Below are 25065 nucleotides of genomic sequence, written 5' to 3' on the forward strand. Positions count from 1 at the left end.
TTTTGTTCTTTTTGTTGAGAATGGTTTCAGAGGGGCTAGTTTGTCGAGGGTTGATGTAAGGGAGGAGTTCCAGTATTCCAAGAGTTCTTCAGGTGAGTTAAGTGAGTTATCTAGAATCGGAACAAGGTTGGATGCAAGAGACTCTGGGTCAGTATGGCCTTGTAACATGGATGTGGTAGTATTTCTATGGGAGATCTGTTCACATGATTTGGGTTTGAGAGCAACGTTGATAAGGAAGTGGTCACTCCAAGGAATTTCAGTTACAGCTGTGTTCAGAAAACTGGATCCAGGCAATTGTCTTTTTTGGAGTGGGGGATGAGATGATTTGCTTCCAGCTGTAAGAGAGAAGGGTATAGGACAAAATGTTGGGAGGGGATGAAGTATGTGTGGCTGGCGGGTGGAGGTTGAAGACACCTAGGATTATGGCTGTAGACGGATTCAGGTTGAGATTAAGGATAGCCTCACACATAGGGAGTGCGAATTTGGCGAGGAGCCAGGGAGGGCTGTAAGTCAGACAAAAATTAACGTGTTGGGATTTCAGGCATAGCATCTCATAAGGTGCAGGTGTAGAGACTAGGGATGTGAATCGGGCTTCGGATGATTGAAAATATCGTCGATGTTTTCAAAATCGTCAGAAATCGGGGGCTCCTCCGAAATGATAGGAAAACCCCACGATATTGATCGTGGGGGTTCTCTTATCGTTTTGGGGGAGGGCGGGAAAAATGGCACACAAAAATAACCCGTAAACCCACCCCGACCCTTTAAAACTAATCCCTTTGCTTCCCCCACCCTCCCAAAAACATTTTACAGGTACCTGGTGGTCCAGTGGGGGTCCCGGGAGCGATCTCCCGCTCCTGGGCCGTCGGCTGCCACTAATCAAAATGGCGCCGATGGCCCTTTGCCCTTATCATGTGACAGGGTATCCGTGCCATTGACCGGCCCCTGTCACATGGAGGGAGCACTGGATGGCCGGCGCCATTTTAATTAGTGGCAGCCGACAGCCCAAGAGCGGGAGATCGCTCCCGGGACCCCCACTGGACCACCAGGTACCTGTAAAATGTTTTTGGGGGGGTCAGGAGGGTGGGAGAAGCAAAGGGATTCGTTTTAAAGGGTCGGGGTGGGTTTTTTGTTTATCGGCTCGGGCGCAGCCGATAAACAAAACCGCGATCGGGCCCGATGAAAAAAAAAACAACACATGTGAATTGGAACCGGAATCGGAACCGATTCCGGTTCCGATTCACATCTCTAGTAGAGACATCTAACATAGTGAATTTCAGGTGAGATTTAAAGAATATAGCCAAACCTCCTCCTCTTTGTCCTATTCTCGGTCTGTGAAAGTATGAGAAGTTAGGTGGGCAGCAGTGGTTAAGAATCGGAATTTTGTAATCTTTTAGCCAGGTTTTGGTAATACATAGACAGTCATAAGATCCAGAGGCAAGGAGGTCATAGATGACAGTGGATTTTTTAGTAATGGGTTGGGCATTAATGAGTGGAAAGAATAAGGTGGTGGTAGTAACAAAAATAGGGTGTATGTCGGTTAGTTTAATGTTGGTGAGAGTTCTTGCTTGAGGAGTGTGGAATGGCTGTCGGAATTAGTGACCCTGGCCAGTGATTACAGGGATGGGGAATTAAGATAGGGGAGATGAAATGTTGTACTCACAGTATTCCATGGGTGTGGTGATTATTCTGTAAATAGGCATGAATTAGGCGTACAAAGGGGCAGGCTCCTTTGTTGTCCTTCTTCGTGCACACGCCCTTGGTGTACGCTCCACGGAGCGAGTTCCTACGGTGTCACCGCTGTGGTGTTCTTGGTCGGCGTGGTGGGCGGGCTGCAGGTAGGAGAGGCACTCTGCACCGCCGGGTTCCTGCTCCTAGGTTGGTGTCTGGTGGTGGGAGGGGGGGGGGGGTGCTGTCTTCCGTTCCCAGAGCTGGTGAGCAGCTTGAGCCTCTTCGCCCCCTTCGCTCACCTCCTCTGTGTCACCGCCACAGTGTTCTTTGTCGGTGTGGTGGGGGAGAATGCGGGCAGGGGAGGCACTCTGCACCACCGAGTTCCCGCTCCTAGGTTGGCTTCCGGTGGGGGGAGGGGGGCGCAGTCTTCTGCTCCCAGAGCTGGTGAGCGGCTCAAGCCTCTGTGCCCCTTCACTCACCTTCTCTGTGTCGCCGCCGTGATGTTTTTGGTCAATGTGGTGGGCGGGCGGTAGACAGGCCGCTGCAGGGGAGGCCCTCTGCACTGCCGGGTTTGCGCTCCTAGGTTGGTTTCCAGTGGTGGGGGGGGGGGGGGGGGGAATGGGGCAAAGTCTTCCGCTCCCAGAGCCAGTGAGTGGCTCGAGCCTCTGCGTCCCTTCGCAAAATCTTTAGTAATACTTAGAGGGCAATTTACAAAGCCATTTCCTTGCACAGAACAGTGTTTTACCTGTGGAAATGGGTTCTTTGAAAATTGCCTGTTCTCTCTCTCTGCATGTAAACGTATGCACATACTACGCATATCGGCATGTGAGCGGAGATGTGCTGGAATTTTTAATCATGCGTGCACTTGCACGCGTATGATTTAAAATACGCCCACCACGTGTAATTATACTCCTAATTTTAAAAGGTTACTCAAGGAAACCTACTTTGCATATCTTCCATAGGACTTTGCCAGCTGTATCTCGTATATGTAAGCTTATTTTAAAACATACTCGCGCGAGGGATATTCCCAGATTGCCCAGTCGATCTTGAGGTCTTCCAGACTCCTCTGGTTCTTCATCCTGCATGCCCTCTTGTTCAGCCTGACCCCTCACCCTGTCTTGTAAGCCTTAAAACGTGAGATCTGCAGACTTGCTCCTCATCAGGAGCAGTAGTAAATATACACGGCTAACAAGCCACCATGCGCTGTGACATCCGGTTTTAAAATATAAAGTTATGCGCAACACTGTTGGCCCCGCCCTTTTCCCACCCCCTTATTTTTTTGCTCATGCATGTGCCTATATGCACGTAAATCGCGGCTTTTAAAACCTGCTTTGCTCATGCGCAGTCCACATACTTGCGTATAATGGGCAGTTTTGCGCAAGCAGTGCTTTTAAAATCGATCCCTCTATGCCAGTGCATATGTACTTTTACACACACACAAAGAGAAGGTGTTCCTGTGGGCAAAGTCTGGGTGGCACCACTGTTCCTGCACGTCTGCACATGTGCATAACTTTGCTGGAAAAAGCACCAGCACCAACAGCAGGTGCAGGTCCGCGCGTATGCTTTTTCCAACTTGTTTCAAGGGAAATTTTTTCCCTTAGAAAATTGACATAAAGTCTGTGGCTAAAAAGTACCTGCAGACTTTACACCTCTGTGCGCAGTTTTAAATTTGCCTTGTTAGTGGCTAGGAACCGCAAAATAATATTGACCAAGTGAAAGATAGAGATTTTGTTTCCAGCAAATTAGACCTAACTATTTTATACCCATATGTGCACGCTATCTGTCTTTTGAACTTCCTCTCTTTCTCCCCTCCTAGGTTCCTTCTGATGATGGGCGTTCTCTTTTGTTGTGGAGCAGGTTTCTTCATCCGAAGGCAGATGTACCCTCCCCCGTTAGCTGAAGAGCCAACATACAATGTGTCCTATACACGACAACCTGTTGGACCTGCAGGTGAGAATCACATTTCACATACATTTCATTTAAATATGTGTTTTTCTAAGGTGGCAGCTACAAAATCTTGTATTTTAGTTCCAAGCAATTTCTTGCTGCTCTTTTGGGCTTCCGCTCAATTGGAATCCGCCTCTTCTGGGGTTACAGCACCATGAGACTTTATTATTAATTGCCTGAGCTGCATCCTCCCCTTTGTTTCTTAACTCACTTACCATTTCCATCAAGCCCAGCTTTTGTACCAACATTCCTTGACCACAACTCCCACTGGTACCAGCTATGCATTGATTTTGACATTCCCAAAAACACACCTGGCATGTATGAATTTTTTAGGCACACTCTGTTGCTCACTTCAAATAATTGTATCATCGGTATACCAAATATTTTTTGAAAGGAAAGAGGATGGTTTCATATATTTGTCAATAGGCAACCCTCCTTCGGTGCCTTCCTTTTTTAATCATTAACTCACCCTCTGTCCTCCCTTTTATTGAAAATGTGAATTTAAAAAAAATTTTTTGATAGTAGGCAACAGATTACCTATATTCTTTTTGTCTTTTATTTTGAACTTATTTTAACTTGTGTCCATATAATATCTTCGTGTATAAACAACACTTCTTACTTATATGATGAACCATCAGGCAAATGACTGAATTTTACTTAGCTTTGAACTGTCTCAATGTCCATTCTTGCTTCGTATAGAGTCCCGTTTTCAAGAATCCCGACTTGCGCAAGTTTCGACACCCGTTGTCTTCATCAGGGATTGTTTCCCGCTCTGTTCTTCCTTTTCCTTTTCTTTTTTATGAAATTCAAAGCAGTACTTCTTGTATGCAACCGCTTCTTCCAGTCTCAATTCGGTGCTCCACAAGCCTCCGTGTAACGCTGGCTCTGACGGTTACACGGAGGCTTGTGTGCTGTGCTCTTTGAGGCTGGCTTATGTATCAGCAGGATTGGTTTACTATTATGCAATTATCCTTGTTCTTTGGTTTTTGTCTATTTATGTTTATGTATTTTTATGATTGTTTGTTTTTCTATAATACACCTAGAATTGTTGCTAGGAGGGTAATAAATATCTTAAATAGAATAAATAAATGAAGACCACCCAATGCTCTCAGTGCACTGGGCTATGCAGAGAGCTGACATGTAAAAATGTAAATAAACTTCAAAATAGCAAAAACAAAACAAAAAGAAAACTATCAAAAAGGCAATTTTCCAAGCCATTTCCACACATAAAAATGCTTAATTGTACTTTGAGTGAAAAAAGAAACTGTCTTATGTGTAGAAAAAGAGATCTTTGGAAATTGGCTATGTAGGGCCAGTGCAAGGGTATTCTCCAAGGACAAGCAGGATGGTAGTCCTCACACATGGGTGACATCATCAGATGGAGCTTGGCACGGAAAACTTTTGTCAAAGTTTCTAGAAACTTTGGATGACACACTGAGCATGCCCAGCATGCCACTATCCAGACGTCCATGCAGGGTCTTCTCTTTAGTCTCTCTTCTGTGAAGCTGAGGAAAATAGTTAGGAAAAAAACTGAAAGGTGCAGCTGCAAAGATTAAAAGTGTTCAACAGGTATGGACATTGTTTAAAAATACAATCCTAGACGTGCAGTCCATATGTATTCCACACATTAAGAAAGGTGGAAGGAAGGCAAAACATCCTTCAAAAATTGGAAGAAGGATTCATCTGAAGAAAATAGAATAAAGCACAAGTAATGTCAAGTTAAGTGTAAAACATTGATAAAACAGGTGAAGAGAGAATTTGAAATGAAGCTGGCCGTAGAGGCAAAACTCATAATAAAAACTTTCTAAAATATATCCAAAGCAAGAAACCTGTTAGGGAGTCGGTTGAAACATTAGAAGACCAAGGAGTTAAAGGGGCTCTTAGGGAAGATAAAGCCATTGCAGAAAGACTAAAAGAATTCTTTGCTTCTGTGTTTACTAATGAGGATGTTGGGGAGATACCAGTTCCGGAGATGGTTTTCAAGGGTGTTGAGTCAGACGAACTGAACCAAATCACTGTGAACCTGGAAGATGTAGTAGGCCAGATTGACAAACTAAAGAGTAGCAAATCACCTGGGCCAGATGGTATGCATCCTAGGGTACTGAAGGAACTCAGAAATGAAATTTCTGATCCATTAGTTAAAATTTGTAACCTATCATTAAAATCATCCATTGTACCTGAAGACTGGAGGGTAGCCCCAAAATTTAAAAAGGGCTCCAGGGGCGATCCGGGAAACTATAGATCAGTGCCGGGAAAAATAGTGGAAACTATTCTAAAGATCAAAATCGTAGAGCATATAGAAAAACAAAGTTTAATGGAACACAGACAACATGGATTTACCCAAGGGAAGTCTTGCCTAACAAATCTGCTTCATTTTTTTGAAGGGGGTTAATAAACATGTGGATAAAGGTGAACCGGTAGATGATGTGTAGTTGGATTTTCAGAAGGTGTTTGACAAAGTCCCTCATGAGAGGCTTCTACGAAAACTAAAAAGTCATGGGATAGGAAGCAATGTCCTTTCATGGATTACAAACTGGTTAAAAGAAAGGAAACAGAGAGTAGGATTAAATGGTCAATTTTCTCAGTGGAAAAGGGTAAACTGTGGAGTGCCTCAGGGATCGGTACTTGGACCGGTGCTTTTCAATATATTTATAAAGGATCTGGAAAGGAATACGGTGAGGTTATCAAATTTGCGGATGATACAAAATTATTCAGAGTAGTTCAATCACAAGTGGATTGTAATACATTACAGAAGGACCTTGCAAGACTGAATGGGCATCCAAATGGCAGATGAAATTTAATGTGGACAAGTGCAAGTTGTTGCATATAGGAATAAATAACCCTTGCTGTAGTAACACGATATTAGGTTCCATATTAGGAGCTACCACCCAGGAAAAAAATCTAGGCATTATAGTGGATAATACTTTGAAATCGTTGGCTCAGTGTGCTGCAGCAGTCAAAAAAGCAAATAGAATGTTAGGAATTATTAGGAAGGGAATGATTAATAAAACGGAAAATGTCATAATGCCTCTGTATCGCTCCATGGTGAAATTGCACCTTGAATACTGTGTACAATTCTGGTCGCTGCATCTCAAAAAAGATATAGTTGCGATGGAGAAGGTACAGAGAAGGGCAACCAAAACAGCTCCCCTATGAGGAAAGGCTGAAGAGGTTAGGGCTGTTCAGCTTGGAGAAAAGATGGCTGAGGAGGGATATGATAGAGGTCTTTAAAATCATGAGAGGTCTTGAATGAGTAGATGTAAATCGGTTATTTACACTTTCGGATAATAGAAGGACTAGGGGGCACTCCATGAAGTTAACAAGTAGCACATTTAAGACTAATTGAAGAAAATTCTTTTTCACTCAACGCACAATTAAGCTCTGGAATTTGTTGCCAGAGGATGTGGTTAGTGCAGTTAGTGTAGCTGGGTTCAAAAAAGTTGTATAGTTCTTGGAGGAAAAGTCCATTAACGGCTATTAATCAAGGTTACTTAGGGAATAGCCACTGCTATTAATTGCATCAGCAGCATGGGATCTTCTTGGTGTTTGGGTACTTGCCAGGTTCTTGTGACCTGGTTTGGCCTCTGTTGGATTCAGGATGCTGGGCTTGATGGACCCTTGGTCTGACCCAGCATGGCAATTTCTTATGTTCTTATGAAGTCTCGCGGCTGTGGAGCTTATGCTTTTTTTGGTGAGAAATCTCTCTTTTCTTCCTTCCCGAGTTCCTCTCTTGGTTTTCAGATTTTTTACTCTCGGTATCGTCAAGTTTTTCAGTTCTTTGCAGTTGGTTGCCGATGGCGTTGCCTCACGGTGGCCGGCGGTCATCAACTGTGCACTGTGTTCCTTTTGCCATGGCATCATCCAGCTTTCACCGCTATCCCCAGTGCCCCCGGACCATGTCCATCACAGACCCCCATGAGGTCTGTGTGCTCTACCTGGGGCAAGCTCATGATGTCTGTGCCTGTGATCTTTGTGCCCAGTGACCCCCAAGAGTCACCGGGCGTGCCTGGACAAAATGGAGAAGCTGTTCGGCACCAAAAAATCAGAATCCTTGTTGGCATCCAAGACTTCTACTCCACAAGGAAAAGGAGTCTCAGCCTTAGCCCCCCTTTATGTCCCTTCTCTGCCGCTCCTCGATCCCAAGGTACGGCAGGGGATTGACCGCATTCTGTATCCTCGTGGTCCAGATTGGGTTCCTCTACGTTTCTGTTGATCCCGGGAAAAGACCACGGTGAACACTGGGAGTCCCGGAAGTACCAATACCAGTCTTCTTCCTCGAAGCCGTCGGACCCTGGGAAGGCATCGACCGGTTTCGTGCCTCCCCTGAAGCGGTCCCATGCGGAGGAAGTCACACCCTCTGGCCCTCTCGAGGATTTGCAGCGATTACCACTGGCACCGGTGGAAGGTTTGATTTCCCCCCCCCCCCCCCCGTAATTCTGGGGGCGATCTGATTCTGCTGCCTCCTCATCCTCCAGCTGTCCTGTTCTTGGCAGCCTTTGAGGGGGAGTTGGAGAGGCGCATGCGGTTGGCGGATAGCTGGGCATCAAGTCTCTGGTTCCACCGGGACAGCCACCGCTGCAAGAGCTGACTCCTTTGGTGCATGCGCCTCTGTTGGAGCAGCTGGACTTGCTGCTCCGTGTCTTATTGATGCAGCCAGCGCCGATGCCCTAAATGCCTTCGAGGTTGAAGGGATCATCGCTGTTGCCTCCACTGGTTCCTATTCCGGTGAGTGACTCCTTGGACGAGGAAGGTTCAGCAGGTACGATGGTGCCCAAGCCACACACGGCACCCCGGCAACCTTTAGCACTCCCGGGGCCATTGGGACCGGTTTGTTCTGTGCCTTCGATGCCACTGACGACCAGGGATCCATCGGTGCCTCCGGTGCCATCTTCGGTTCCATCGATGCCCCCGAGGCCTTCTAGTTCAAGGCTTAGGGCTCCGATGGAGGCTCCACCTCCCTCGTCTCTGGACGTTCAGAGTGAAGGGGAAGCCCCGTATGATACTTGGGAAGGTGAGGCATCTTTTTCCTCCATGGAGGATTTACCTTCCGAACCTACCCACTGGAGGAGAGAAGGAAATCCCCTCCTGAGGATCTATCTTTTGCTGGATTTGTCACGGCCATGGTGGATTCCGTACCTTTCCAGCTATTAATGGAACAGGATTCTCGTCATAAGATGTTAGAAATCCTGGAATTTATTGATGCTCCTAAGGGGGTGTTTGTGGTACCAGTACATGATATTTTTAAGGAGCTGGTAGTACGGCTCTGGGAGCATCCCATCTTTATCCCGCCAGTAAACCGCAAGACAGATGCGGTCTATCTGGTCCAGCCCAGTGCCGGGTTTGAAACCAACAGCTTCCACATCAATCAGTGGTGGTGGAATCGGTCTTAAAGAAAACAAAGAGGCTCCGGACTCATGCTTCGGCCCCACCAGGCCATGAGCACAGAACTCTGGATGCTCTTGCATGGCAGGTGTTTCAAGGCTCAATGCTAGCAGCCAGGATTTCTTGCTATCAGCTTTATATGGGCCAGTACTCCAGAAATCTCTGGAAACAAGCCCAAGAATTAGGGGTATGCCTCTCACAACAATTTCTGGAGGAGTTTCAGAGGATAGTCCAGCTTGACTGTGATAAACACGAAGTCTGCTCAGCATATGATGTGTTTGAGACACCTATGAGGGCAGCAGCAGTGGGCATTGGTGCTCGTAGCATGGCTTGGCTGCATGCTTCTGACCTCCAATCTGAAGTGCAAGACCGTCTGGCTGATCTTCCCTGTACAGGGGAAAACCTTTCCGGAAATAAAATTAAAGAAGCGGTGGCACAACTGAGACTATCATGAAAATCTTCAGCAGTTGTCCGCCAGCACTTCGGATACCCAGCCCTTGGGTAAGAAGCCTGCCAGACAATACTCAAGATGACCTTTTTACCTGCCACGCAAATTTTACCCACATCCAGAACAAGACCCCAAGCAGGGGGCCTGCTAGGCCGAGGGCACAGCAACCCCGTGCACCCCGTCTGATCCTGGCCCCTCCTCAGAACCCCATCACGAGATTTTGACTGGCGGCCTGGGAGTTTGAACCAGTAAACCATGCCCTGAGGCACCAACCCCCTCCCCCCCCACCCCCCCTGTGGGTGGCCATCTGCAGCTCTTCACTGAGCAATGGATTTCAATTACTTCAGATCACTGGGTTCTGTTCATCGTGAGGCAGGGGTACAGATTGCATTTCCAATTAACTCCTCCTCATTCTCCTCCATGTCCTTGGTGGAGAAGTGTTGGGAACCAGCAGATACTCCAAGTAGAGCTCTCCACCCTCTTAATGGCTTGAGTGGTCAAATCAGTCCCGTCTGGCCAACAGGGGGTGGGGGTTCTACTCCAGATATTTCCTGATTCCCAAGAAAACTGGTGGCCTTCGCTCCATACTAGACTTGAGGTCTTTAAACCATTTTCTTGTAAAGGAAAGATTCAAGATCTGCTCCCTTGATTTCAAAGACACATATGCCCATATCCCCATTTCTCCCATGGATCGGAGGAATCTGCGGTTCCTGGTAGAGGAAGAGCACTACTAATATCGTGTGTTGCCTTTCGGCCTAGCATCAACACCCCAAGGCTTCATAAAATGCCTGGCGGTAGTGGGAGCTTTTCTCCGAAGTCAGGGAATACATGACTTTCCTTATCTGAACAATTGGCTCATCATGAGTGATTCCAGGCAGGGGGCACTGCGCTCCCTATAGTCCACCATATGTGCCCTGGAAGGTCTGGGATTTCTAATCAACTACCCAAAATCCCATCTCCAGCCTTCACTGCAACTGGACTTCATCGGGGCCAGGCTGGACACTGTCCAGAAGAAGGCCTTCTTGCCCCGGGACTGAGCACAGACCTTTGCTTCCCTGGCCCGGGTAGTCTCCTGTTGCCCCATGTCTCAGCACACCAATTTCTGTGCCTTTTGGGGCACATGGCAGCGACAGTTCATGCCACCCATTTGCTCGGCTGCACATGCACAGGGGCACAGTGGACGCTGCAATCTCAATGGTGCCAAGCCACTCAGGACCTTCAGACTCATGTCCTGATCACCATTTGGTGATCCCTCATGTGGTGGGAAGCACTGTCCAGTCTGGAGAGCGGGATGCCCTTCTTGGTCCCTCAGCCCCGGGTCATCCCCACCATGGAGGCGATTCACACGGGTTGGGGAGCCCAAGTTGCGGGACTAAACACTCAGGTCCTTTGGTCAGTATAGGAAAGTTACTGCCAGATAAACTTCCTGGTGTTATGGGTGATCCGTTATGCCCTGCGGGCATTCAGAGAGCACGTGCTCAACAAGGTGGTCCTGGTTCAGACCAACAATCAGGTGACGATGAGGTACTTGAACAAGCAAGGAGGGACAGGATCGTACCTGCCAGGAGGCAGTCCGAATTTGGTCCTGGGCTCTCCAGGACTCATTGAGTCGGGCCTTCCGACCCCACGAATGGTCCTTGAAACAGGAGATTGCGGACTGTATCTTCCGCCTATGGGGGACCCTGGACATAGACCTGTTCGCTTCCCCAGAGAACAAGAAGGTGGATCGCTTCTGCTCCCTGGGACTGCCAGGTAGGGGATCAGTGTCAGATGCCTTTTCACATCGCTGGGGTGCTGGTCTGCTGTATGCTTATCCTCCCCTGCCACTGATCTTGAAGACACTTCAGAAACTCCAGCAGGACCGAGGCACCATGATTCTGGTTGCGCCCTTTTGGCCATGCCAGATCTGGTTCCCTCCTCTGCAGGAACTGGCCTCCTACCCTACGATCTGGCTAGGGACTGCTCCAGCCCTGATCACTCAGGAACACGGCAAGCTACACCACCCCTCATGGCTTGGATGTTGACCGGGGACTATGCAGGCCCTGGGCCTTTCGGTGGGCGTGTTTCGAATTCTTTTGGAGTCCAGGAAACCTTCCACAAGGAGATCATACAACCTCAAGTGGAATTAGTTCTCGATGTGGTGTGACGGACTCGGTCTGGATCCATTCTCATGCTCCCCACCAAGGATTTTGGACTACATGTTGCACCTTTCCGAGACCAGCTTGAAAACCACTTCAGTAAGAGTTCACTTAAGTGCTATCGGGGCATATCACCAGGGGGTGGATACTGCTTCCATTTCTGTTCATCCACTCGTAGGGCGGTTCATGCATGGTTTGTTACAGCTTAAACCTCCGACGCAACCCCCAGTGGTCTCTTGGGACCTCAGCCTGGTCCTGACCCATCTCACGAAGGCTCCATTTGAACCCTGAGGTCTTGCGATCTGAAGTACCTTTCCTGGAAGTTTATCTTCTTGGTAGCAGTCACTTCAGCATGCAGGTTCAGTGAGCTTCAGGCTTTAGTGTCATACCCCCCTTATACAAAAATTTGTCATGATAAGGTGGTTCTACATACGCACCTGAAGTTCCTTCCAAAGGTGGTCACGGAATTCCATCTCAATCAATTCATTGTCTTGCCCACCTTCTTTCTGAAATTGCACGCTCACCAGGGTGAGCGTGGCCTGCATAATCTGGATTGTAAAAGGGGCCCTGGCCTTTTATGTGGAACGAACAGCGTCTCACTGCCTGCCCACTCAGCTGTTTGTCTCCTTCAACAATAACAGTATGGGAGTCACAGTATCTAAGCAGACCCTGTCTCATTGGCTAGCAGAATGTATTTTCTTCTGCTACGCCCAAGCAGTCTTGCAGCTTGAAGGTCATATGAAGGCTCATTCAGTCCGAGCTATGTTGGTTTCGGTGGCTCACTTGTGTGTAGTGCCCATTCACGGCATTTTGTAAGGCGGCAACCTGGAGTTCCCTGCACACCTTCGCCTCATTATTGTCTGGACGAGGATAGACAACATGACAGTCATTTTGGCCATTCAGTTCTCCATAACCTTTTTCAGCAATGATATCCCAGCTCTTCCTACCTGGGCCCTTTGCTATGGTGCAGGCTTGCTCCCATTGTTCTAGCAGCTCTAGTTGTTGTGCGTGTTTACACCTGTTATAAGCTGCATGTGTTGGGAGCAGCCTATAGCTACATATTCACCCATGTGTGAGGACTACCATCCTACTTGTCCTTGGAGAAGGCAGAGTTGCTTATCTGTAACAGGACAGTAGGATGATAGTCCTCACGAAACCCACCGGCTGCCCCACAGAGTTGGGTTTCTTTCCGTTTATTTTATTTTTTTGCGAATTCTATGTTATAAGACTGAAGAGGGACCCTGCCTGGATAGTAGCATGCTGGGCATGCTCAGTGTATCAATCAAAGTTTCTAAAAACTTTAACAAAAGTTTTCCATGCCGGGCTCCATCTAATGATGTCACCCATGTGTGAGGACTGACATCCTGCTATCCTTGGAGAACACCTTACATGTAAGCAACTCTGCTTTAGGCGAACCTTTTCCCTTGCTCCTGGTCCCGGCACCAGCCTTGACTCCTACCTCATTCACTGAGATGTCGCTCGTGGCTCACCAAGTCTCTGCTTCTCTGGGCCGCGAGCAGGATGGGCAGTGCTCACAGCCCTCCAAGTCTCTACTCTTCTCTGCCACGAGGGGGATAGGCTCCGCTCACGGCCTTGCATGGCTGCTCTTTTGCACCCCTTAATGGTTGGCGCCCTAGGTGATCACCTAGTTTGCCTAATGGCCCTAGGACTACCCTATCTGTGTAGACATTTTTTTTTTTCAAAGCACAATTAAACTATGGATCTAGTCAAAAAAAAAATTGATTAGTGCTCGTAGTATAAAGGTTTGGACAAGTTTCTGGAGGACAGGTCCATAAATAATTATTAGCCAGATAGACTTTGATTTCTCGACCTCTTAATTCTTGGTGACAGCAACATGAAATATTTTCACATTGGGATTTGCTGGGTACTTCCAAGTGACTCAGATTGTTAGAGCAAGATGCTGGGTTTAGTGGACCATTGGTCTGACCTAGTATGGTCAGACCAATGGTCCACTAAACCCAGCATCTTGCTCTAACTCCCTGATTGCAACTGAAATTAAAAAATAGATCACTGAAACATGGGAAAAAACAAATTAAATTTTAATTATTCTGTCAACTTATATTATAAACTACAAAACATTTGAATTCATATATATTTTTAAAATCTAAGACATCAAAAAATCCTTTAATTAATTATTTTAAATTACATTTCAACAAGTTATGCAAGAAACATATCCTTATCAAGAGATTATAAAGTGTACAATATATTCCTCTCTCCGCGGCGAACGCAGCAAGCAGCGATCGGCGCCAGAGACCCGCCGGGGTAAGGCCAGATAAATCCACACTCACCCCCAGCTGCTCCAGCGCCAACCACGAGGCAGCTCGGACCAGGAACTCGGGCCTTCCTCCTCTTCGCTCCTGATCCATTCAGGAGAGCCTCCGACGCTCAGCCAATCGGGGGACAGCCCTGACTGGACTTTTAAATTCAGCTCGGCAGCCGGCAAGCCCTCTCTCCACGGCGAACGCAGCAAGCAGCGATCGGGGTTCAGCAAGGCCTGCGCGATCGGCGCCGGAGACCCGCCGGGGTAAGGCCAGATAAATCCACACTCACCCCCAGCTGCTCCAGCGCCGACCACAAGGCAGCTGGGACCAGGAACTCGGGCCTTCCTCCTTTTCGCTCCTGATCCAATCAGGAGAGCCTCCGACGCTCAGCCAATCAGGGGACAGCCCCGACTGGACTTTTAAATTCAGCGCGGCAGCTAGGTGCCGCGCACCGAAGGAGCACGACAAAGGAGCCCGCCCCTTTGTGCGCCCCTTTGTGCAGCCCCGGAGGGCAGGCTAAACTCCTCGCTATGGCCGACTTTATCCCCTTGCCTCTCTTCTTCCTCTGATCTCCTCCGGCGAACAGTCTCCTTCCAGGACTCAACCGTAGCTAACTCAAACCTGCTATCCAGCCTCACACTTCAGCATCTTCCTGCAGTCATACTGCAGTGCTCTCCTGTAAGCAACAAATCCTCACATCAGCTCCACCTACCCCAGCCAGTAAACCTTGGCGGCGTTTCTCCCCCACAACTACCACATCTACACGGGTCTAAACTTCAGACTGCCAACACAACAGCCTCCACTATAACATACTAACAGCCTCACTACAACAGCTCTACAACAGTTTCACATCAACAGTCCCTGCGGACCTACTCTCTCCCTGTTCTCAGCTAATCCTCTACCATCCCCTTCCAGCTACCACTCTATACCTCCATTCTTGTCCACCTCTCTTGCCAGCTCAACTATCCAGAATGCATCCAGTTTTCCCAATCCCGATCCTACAGCATTGCTTATCATCGATAGGAAAATCAACCAGGCAAGCCCAACACCGCAACTTAAAAACCCTCACTCCAATTCTGATTGCACCGATCACCCAACTCCTAGGCCTCACTCTATTTTCTCTATCCTTATTCAATGTACAATCATTAACCAAGAAATCACTGATCCTCAGCGACTATCTCACCAATGCTAAGCCGGATATATGCGCAACAACTAAAACATGGCTTAAGCCCTCAGACACGGCTATAATAAACCAACTACCTACGCTGACCTATGACATCTTCTCCCTTCCCAGACAGAAAAAAAGGGGAGGGGGAATTCTTTTAGCAACCAAAAAAGACCTCAGATTCACGCAAACCCATTCAATTCAGATTCTAAACTTGAAATCGGCTTTTTCACATCAGACCAACTACAAATTCTACTCGTCTACGCCCCTCCGGGCCTCCTGGAAACAGATGCCTCCCCTATGGTTGAAATAACCACAACTCTCCTCAACTTGGATGCTCCAGCAATAATCTTAGGAGACTTTAACCTGCACGTAGGTAACCCCACACTCTCAACCAGTTGTGAAGCCTTTCTCACAGCCCTCTCAGCAATGGGATTCAAACAGATAGTTAATAAACCCACACACAAAGCCGGTCACACGCTGGACCTTATCTTTGTCAACAAAGGCATCAAGCCTGCATCTCTCCTTAATTGCAAGAAAGTACCTTGGTCAGACCACACTCTTATTTCAACTTCATTCTCACTGAAAGAAACCAGCACCCCCCACGTACCCTCATTCTCTTTTCCTTACAGAAAATCATGTTCTTCTGAAGACCTTAATAATCTCCTGGCCTCACAACTTCCCCTTATAGACCTCACCGATGCGAACACTGCTCTCCGTTCCTGGAACGACATCACAGAATCTATAGCTAACAAGCTCTGTCCACTAGCAACAAAAAAATCCCACTCAAACGCTTCCAAAAGACAACCATGGTTCACTAATGAACTTAGAAAGCTAAAACAAAGTTTAAGACAGAAAGAGGGCAAATGGCATAAAGCCCCATGCGCCAGTACACTTTCCGCCTACAAATTTACCCTACACCAGTACAAGTCCTTTATCTTAAGATCAAAAAGGGACTTTTACGCGTCTAAGATCCATAACCTGGTTTTCGATGCCAAAGCCCTCTTTGCTCATGTATCTAGTCTCACACAAATCAACCCCCCGGAAATTCCCAGCAACCTAGCACAAGCTAAAGCGGAAGAACTTGCTCTATTTTTCCGAAACAAAATCACCAGCCTCCTAACACAGCTGCCCTCCAACACCTCCCCCCACTCGACTTCACTTCATCCCTCCATCAAAAACATCCGCCCTGAAACCGCCCACCAACTTCTCTTGACAATTCCTGACTCCATCTCCAAAACACTGGCGGACATCATTAATTGCTCTCTATCCCAAGGATTCTACCCAGATGACCTCAAATTGGCTTCACTCAAACCACTCCTAAAAAAACCAAATCTTGACCCTAAAGACCCTAATAACTTCCGCCCGATCGCCAACCTTCCCTTCATAGCTAAGATTATGGAAAAATTAGTGAACACTCAACTATTGGACTACATAGAAGATAACAAACTCTTATTCCCCTCCCAATACGGGTTCCGCAAAGCTTTAAGCACAGAATCATTCCTCATTTCCCTGACAGACTACCTCATCATGGGCCTCGACAAAGGTCAATCTTTCTTACTGATTCTACTGGACCTCTCAGCAGCTTTTGACACTGTCAATCACTCCATCCTCATAAACCAGTTAGCTTCCATAGGAATTACCGGCACCGCACTTACTTGGTTTAAAACTTTTCTCAACAATAGAGGCTACAAGGTTAAAATCCAAAACAAAGGATCATCACGCTATGACTCAACCGTAGGAGTCCCACAGGGTTCCTCCTTGTCTCCTACACTCTTTAACATCTATCTTTTACCGCTATGCCAGCTCCTCACCAACCTCAATCTAAAACATTTTCTATACGCAGATGATATTCAGATCTTGATCCCCATTAAAGACACCTACTCGAAAGCACTAGATCATTGGGAAAACTGCCACCAAGAAATCAAACACCTCCTCACCAGCCTAAACCTAGTATTAAATTCCACCAAGACCGAATTCCTGCTCATCTCTCCAGAGAACAGTAACATCACCTCTACTCATCCAGGCAACCCACCAACCACTCAAGTGAGAGACCTAGGAGTGATAATTGACAATCGGATGAACTTGAAAGCTTCTATTAACAGAACTACCAAAGACTGTTTCCACAAACTCCAAGTGCTGAAAAGGATAAGACCTCTCTTCCACTCAAGATTTCAGAATGATCCTACAAGCAATTATTTTCTCAAAGATAGATTATTGTAATTCTATCTTACTGGGTCTCCCTTCCTCCTATACCAAACCGCTTCAGGTGGTACAAAATGCCGCAGCACGAATACTGACAAACACCAGGAGAAGAGACCACATCTCTCCAATCCTAAAAAACCTACATTGGCTGCCAATTCACTTCAGAATCATCTACAAGTCCATTTCCTTTATATACAAAAGAATCCATCAACATGCTACAATTGACCTGCAAATACCTCTCCACTTACACATCTCCTTAAGACCTACCATAGACGCATACAGAGGATCACTCCAGGTACCTCCTACCAAAGCCACTAGACATATTACCTTAAGAGATAGGGCCCTCTCTACAGCCGGTCCTCCTTTATGGAACTCCATCCTCCCCGATCTCAGACAGGAGCCCTGCCTCCCAACCTTCAGGAAAAGACTTAAGACTTGGCTGTTTAAACAAGCATTCCCGGACTCCAACTAATGTCTCACAACATCAACATTTATAATACAGCCAGCTCAATTTCAGCTCTTTCTAAATATTTTTAGCTGTTGATAACCTTTCCTTTTATTTCCCTCCTCTCCTAGTTCAGTCATCCTTGTTATTTGTAACTGCTTTCTTCCGTACTATAGTTCTTGTCAGAAGTTTATTAAGCACCCCTGTTTAACTGTAAACCAGCATGATGTGATTGTATCATGAATGCTGGTATATAAAAACCTTAAATAAATAAATAAATAAAATAAATATAATTAAATCAGCCAAAGAAAAAAAACAAATACCATACATCGCATCAGCATCAAGGCTTAAAAATCTAGGGGAAGAATAATTGAAACCATAAAAGGAGAACAAACTCGACAAAGATGAAATCTTGGCTAATATCCTCCCCGGGGATCAATAAACCAGACATAGAACAAAAACATAATCTAGTATTCCCATTGTTACAAATAAGGCTGGTACCTTACTACAAAAGAAAATGTCAACAGCTCTTAATGGAAACGAGTTGAGCTCATCTAGTTAGACAATCTTCCAAGAGTTTCTTCAACTGTTAAAAAAAAAAAAAAAAGAGGACACCCCCTTATTACAGTCTGAAGTCGGAGTTTTCCAGAGTTCTGTAAGGCATCATCAATAAAAGCTTTTATGAGAATGCTGGCAGGGATTGTTCAAATGGGTACAGAGTTTTTTTCATTAAATTTCTCGTTAAGTATATTGTCAAAAAATCATTGTATTTAAATCTAAAACAAGTTTCCAAGTACTTGATTTCACAGAACTTAATCATCAGAAAAAGACCTTACATTGAACCAATATATCAAGTCACAATGGGCCAGATTTTAGTACCTACATGCGGGCATAGGTTTGTGCGCGCAACCCGGCGTGCACAAATCTATGCCCGATTTTATAACATGCTCGCGCAGTCGCGTGCATGTTATAAAATCCGGGGTCGGCGCATGCAAGGGGGTGCACACTTGTGCACCTTGCGTGCGCCAAGCCCTAGGGGAGCCCCGATGGCTTTCTCTGTTCCCTTCTGCCCCCCCCCACCTTCCCCTCCCTTCCCCTACCTAACCCGCCCCCCAGCCCTACCTAACCCCCCCTAACCTTTATTTTGGAAGTTGTGCCTTCCTCTGGGCTGGCATAGTTTGTGCACACCAGCTGAGTGCCGACGCGCAATCCCCAGGCACGGCCGCTGTGCCGGAGGCCTCGGTCCCACCCCTTTCACAAAGCCCCGGGACATACGCGTGTCCCGGGGCTTGCGCTCATCGCCGGGCCTATGCAAAGTAGGCTCGGCGCGCGTAGGGCTTTTAAAATCTGCCCCAATGCCTATAAATATAAGTAGATGCATATTTCCTGCTATTATAATTCTGTTTATGTTGGCGCTCCACAATATTTGATGAGAGTACTACAGCTTGTGCAAAATGCTGCAGTAAGATACATTTTTAATTTACCAGTCATATCTTCAGTTATATATGAAAGATATTCACTGTGGTCCGGATTTTAAAAGCCCTACGCGTGCCGGGCCTATTTTAAAAAGGCCCGGTGACGCCCGTAAAGCCCCGGGACACGTGTAAGTCCCGGGGCTTTGTGAAAGGGGCGGGGTGGGACAGAGGCCTCAGGCACAGCGGGGAGGGGAGGGGGTGGGGCCATATGCCTCCGACACAGCGGCAATTGCCTCTGTGTCGAAGGATCCCATCCATCCCGCACGACAGCAAATCCACTCACAGAGGAGGACATGTAGCCTCCAGGAACTTATGATGTTTGGTACTGCCCCAACCATTATTAATTGCTTTCCAATTGGGAACTTGCCTCAGGGTGGTGAATATCAAATATGAACTGAAATATGAATAAAAGGCTTCAGAACTCAGATGTTCACCTAATTTGTCACATTGCCAACCAACATCAGGTTGCTTCTACATGCCTGCATTAATTCTCCTGGCTTTTAACTCTTGTTTAACGGTTCTTTAAATAGTTCTTCCAGTTTGATATCCGAAGGTTCTGTTTGATGTACTTCACTTTGAGAGATTTACCGTAATCTGTAAGGCGATTCACAAGTGCTCCTAAATAAACTCCAGCCACCAAGGAATAACATTGCTTACCCTTGTCTGACTTATAGTGACAGGCATTGATGAAAAGAACTTACACTGAATATCGATTACTTTCTCTTCAAAGTATTCAGCCAGTTTTTCACAATCAGGAAAGGAGCTGGCATCAGCTTGTAGTTTATCTAATAATGTTCTCACCAAGGAGAACAGTTCAAGTGGACCATTGATTGCTGTTTTTAATTGTTGCGCGTTAATATTTCTTCTGGGCCAACTGACAGTTTACACGGTAATCCCTCAAAACCTCCGCCTAACACTCTCTATGAATCTCATTTTTATCCTTTTCTCCATGTTCGCTCAGTTCTCCTGAGGGATTGCCTTACTAAAATAAGCTCATGCGCAAACCAGCGTGCTCTATTGCTAAATCCCTCTTACTATAATTTCTCTCAAAGGAGCAACCTTAGCATAGCTTGCAAGTAAACTATCATTCCGGTTATTAAACGCATCCTCGGCAGAGCAGTTGGTGCCATTTAAATTTTGCAGTTCCAGATTTTAGCAGCTGGGCTTGTGGCAGACAAACATCCTTCTCTTTTATTTGAAAGGAGGGAGTCAGAGGAAATGTGAGGAAAGGCTGCTTCACTGAGAAGGTAATAGATACCTGCAATAATCTTACCAGTAGAGGTGGCTGAAACTAAGACTAGTAAGAGAAGTGTAGCGTGCTTGGGAGAGAGAGAGAGCGAAGGCAGTGGTACGAGCAAAGGAAGGATTTCACTTCAGGTGCATGTTATGAATGATTGAGAAGATGGGCGGGTGAAATCAGCAGATTTGGAAGAATCTGACAGGGGAACGTGGTGTAAATGCTTTCCCTGTGGCCCCTGGAACTGGAATGAGACCACAGTCTCTTCACGTAGGCCACCTGCTGAGCTGGATTTGAACCAGTGAGCTAGAGATAAAAGGCTGTGTAGTGGTATAAACCACTCAGTGGAGATCAAGTAGAGTCAGCAGTCACTTGAAAGGCAGTAGGCAGGGGGGAGGGGTGCAATTGAGTTAAGTGACTCCTGCGCATCCATTAGCTACTACTCTGTCATGCCTGTAGTCAAGAGGCACTCAACGCTGATCCTCCATGTCCACAGCGAGTTCTCATTTTACAGGCTGTCCACAAGCAATATATATTAGATATGGTTGCAATTAATATTCATTAGATATGTTAATGGCCCATTTCATTCATTTGCATATTTTGACTGTGCTGAGAGCCAGACCTGCTTGTGGACCTGTGCTGAGTATTCCTAAATTAATATGAGATTATGTGCTCATCTACAACCTGTCAGTCTTTTGCAGCAAAATGAGACGGCTGCAAAATAAGAAAAAAATCAACAGAATCCACCACTGGCATTATATCAACACTCTGTATAAATTACAAAGCTTTACCTTTTACTTAGAATCTAGTTTCTGAAAAATATTGCATCTTTCCACATATATACAGAAAGCATCGAAAAGCGAGCACACTTGGACTAAGAGGACTTAAGTCTATTCATTTTAACTTGACACAGTCAAGTGTTAGCAGCCATGGAAGTTAACACTCAAATGACAACTATGGTTTATCAGCACTGGAGATGTGTACTCCATGGAGTGCACAAAATTTCCAAAGATGTACTTTACCTCCAGCATATACTCAGCAGGGACAAAATGAACTCTACACCCTTACCCCCAATAATTTGTGTGGGTGGTAAGAGTACCTGGTGAGTGCACACTGCCCACCCTCATGCAACTCTTTCTCTCCATGAGCAGTCCTCTCGTCCACTCTCTCAGCTCTTCACCTTTCTCTAATCTCCACCCGCTCAACCAAACTCTTCTCTCTCTCCGCCGTACCCAGTCACTCCCAGTCCCCTCTCTCTCCTCCCCTCTCCTCTCTTCTCTGTCTGTACACACTCTTCTCTCCCCTACGCACTCACTTTCACACTCTCGCTCTCTCCCCCCCTATCCTCTCACCCCCATGGTCTCCTCTTCCTGGTGGCCTGCTCCTCACTTTGCTCTTCAGTTGGTGGCATCTTGCCGGCTTCTCTTCTCATCCCTCAGTTAGCAGGGCCCGGGGAACCCCCACCAACCAGGCTGCTCTGGCTGCTGGCTCCTCCCGCTGATCTGTTTTTTTGGTATCTGTTTTCATCCGTGCATGCGCGGAACCGAACACGTGCAACTTTCCACTGCCAGGAAGCGCAAAAGCATCCTCTCCAGAGCCTCAGCACCTATCGGCGCATATCACAGAAACACCATCTGACATGGCCATCATTCCAAAGTGTTCAAACTGCTAAAGAGAAGAGGAGAAATGTGTTGTAATAATAAGCTCTAACAGAGATTTATTTCCATGGTGGGAACCCCCTTCAGGCCATCCTGGGAAGCCGGACCAGACGCATTCACAGTACAGTGTGGATAAATCATCTCCCTGTTTTACTCTGTGCATAGTCTGACAGAGAAACTTTGGTTACGTGTTGCAGATCGTGACTACAGCTATACTGTTAAATAAAAAGGAATATTTGAAAACAGAAATACAATAGTTTATAAAGCTACAGTTCCTCTCTTTAGAAACTAGAGCAAAAAGCTTACATCAGACTTGACAGCAGATATCACAGCTTTGCAGGCTTCTTTGCTTCCCTGTTTTGACATAAATTTCTTAAAATCAGTCAACCAGAATCAGCAATAAACAAAAAAAAAAAAAAGAATGCATTTTTTTTTCTTTTACAGCAAGAGGACTGATATGAGCCTTGATACTACAAAAGCAGATACTATAGAAACAGTGAATTTAGAATAACAAAATTAGCCTGATTTCTATACCTACAAAAGTACAGAAACATCAGTTACCTGTAGATAATCATGCTGCCATACAAGATACATTTTTTTTAAACACTTTATACCACATTTACCTTCACACAATTGCCTGGAGCATCATGGCACTGTACAAATTTGCTTCTGGTTAGGGATGCATGTATGGGTACTGTAGATTTATATATATATATGTATACTATGAGAGTAATTTTCAAAGGAACTTTTGCCGATAAAATAGTGTTTTACCCACAGAAATGGCCCTTTGGAAAATTGCACACCCAATGCACGCATAAAATTATGTGCATACACACTACATGCATGCTCATTTACATGCATAGAGGAAAGGTGTTCCAGGGATGAATTCTGGGTGGGGTTGGAACTTAGCTGCAGACGTTTTGATTTTAAAAAGTTGCACGTAAATTCTCCTCAAAACTACAGTCTGTGCACTAAATAGCAGGTATAATTGTGCGCATGAAGTTTTGCCAGGATAATTTTTAAAGCAGATTTATTTACATGAGTCCACCTTGAAAATTTGTATAATTTATGTGTACATTTGCTAACTAATTTATGCATGATGTTACAGAATCAGCCCCTGAATGTACTAAGGCGAAGGAACATTGGTCAACGGTCAAGTAGTAGAAGTTGCCATCAGAATTTGAGCAATTGTGGTTAGCTTTCTAGAAAATACATTCATTCTTGTATTGTGTTATGTATCCTACTTTGCTTATGGATCGCCAGCAGAGGGCAACATGTAAGCAGCAAAATTTGTGACACTGCTACCTGCTTCCTGTTGATCACACTTTGGGGCATATTGGAAAAGGACTATTCCCTCTTTTGTGCCTATGGGGGAAAACATTTATTGAATAAGACCCTTTTTTGGGGAAATGCTAACTGGCTTTTAATGTTAAATGCACTTTGGAAAACTTAGAAATAGGGAAGTTAAAGCAACAGTGCTAGCTAGATTTTTCAAAAATCTCAACTTGCCTGCATCTTGTAATCTATTTCTTCTACATTAGATCTTATTCTCCTTTCCTTCTCACCTAATACATTTTAATTTTTTTTAATAAAAAATATGTACATGCTCCTAGTCAATATACTTTCTGCATTGGGTTTTGATAATGATAAGCAGAGCAGTAACAATGTACTTGCTTATACACTGCTCGGAGTTGCTAAGTACAGTAGCAAGAGCTATTAAAGATTTTAAACACTACTATCATGTCAGCAACAACATATAAGTAAAAATATAAAGAGAGCCCTTGAATGTGCTTTTCAGCTGTCATTTGTAACAATACTAATACTGCTGCTTTAAAGTTTGGTAAACTGTCGGAGGGTGCACAGAAAAGCAGTAAAAACTGCTTTTCTGTGCACCCTCTGACTTAATATCATGGCGATATTAAGTCAGAGGTCCCGAAGAGTAAAAAAAAGTTAAAAAAAAAATTTTTGAATTTGGCCCGCGGCTGTCGGGCTGAAAACCGGATGCTCAATTTTGCCGGCGTCCGGTTTCCGAGCCCGTGGTTGTCAACGGGCTCGAGAACCGACGCCAGCAAAATTGAGCGTCGGCTGTCAAACCCGCTGACAGCCGCCGCTCATGTCAAAAACAATGTCATTTGTAACAATACTAATACTGCTGCTTTAAAGTTTGGTAAACTGTCGGAGGGTGCACAGAAAAGCAGTAAAAACTGCTTTTCTGTGCACCCTCCGACTTAATATCATGGCGATATTAAGTCAGAGGTCCCGAAGAGTAAAAAAAAGTTAAAAAAAAAATTTTTGAATTTGGCCCGCGGCTGTCGGGCTGAAAACCGGATGCTCAATTTTGCCGGCGTCCGGTTTCCGAGCCCGTGGTTGTCAACGGGCTCGAGAACCGACGCCAGCAAAATTGAGCGTCGGCTGTCAAACCCGCTGACAGCCGCCGCTCATGTCAAAAAGGAGGCGCTAGGGACGCGCTACTATCCCTAGCGCCTCCTTTTGCCTGGATCTACTGCCGGACCTAATTTAAATACTGAATCGCGTGCACCGGCAAGTGGCCGGTGCGCGCGCCGCCTGCTCTCCCACGGACTTTACTGTATCGGCCTGTCTGTGAGAACTACAGATAAACCAGTATTTTCCCACTCTGCTTTGCTCCTTTACTAGATTAATATTCATACTGCTTGATCGCTAGGGTTGGCTTTGATTAAACCTGGTGAAAGTGAGCACATGGTACAAAGTGAACCAAGCAAGAAGCTCCCTCTCCACAAACCATTTCATCCAGAATGAAAGCATTATACTTTCTAGGACGCACACATGAAGAGATAAAAAAAACCCAAAAAAAACCCCACTCCTGTCAGTGTTCTCATGACATATCCCAAAAATCTGGTATGGATGGGACACCAAATATAAATTCATTAGAAACCAAAAAATAAACGTTATTAGGGACACACAAGACGCAAAATTTCATAAGACTTTTTTCCTTCAGAAAATTAACTACAAACAGCTCTGGTAAATGATGCAGGT

General features: G+C 45.8%; 1 protein-coding gene across 2 annotated transcripts in view; it reads left to right on the top strand.

The window, feature by feature from the left end:
• Window positions 1-25065, top strand: part of VOPP1 (VOPP1 WW domain binding protein) — a 222462-nt gene that overhangs the window by 191288 nt on the left and 6109 nt on the right. For both annotated transcript variants that reach the window (XM_029589562.1, XM_029589564.1), the window contains one exon: window positions 3485-3618. In XM_029589562.1, coding sequence (XP_029445422.1) covers window positions 3485-3618 — 134 coding nt within the window. The remainder of the gene's footprint in view (window positions 1-3484; window positions 3619-25065) is intronic.

Source organism: Rhinatrema bivittatum, chromosome 2 (assembly GCF_901001135.1).
Source record: "Rhinatrema bivittatum chromosome 2, aRhiBiv1.1, whole genome shotgun sequence".
Classification (NCBI taxonomy): Eukaryota; Metazoa; Chordata; class Amphibia; order Gymnophiona; family Rhinatrematidae; genus Rhinatrema; species Rhinatrema bivittatum.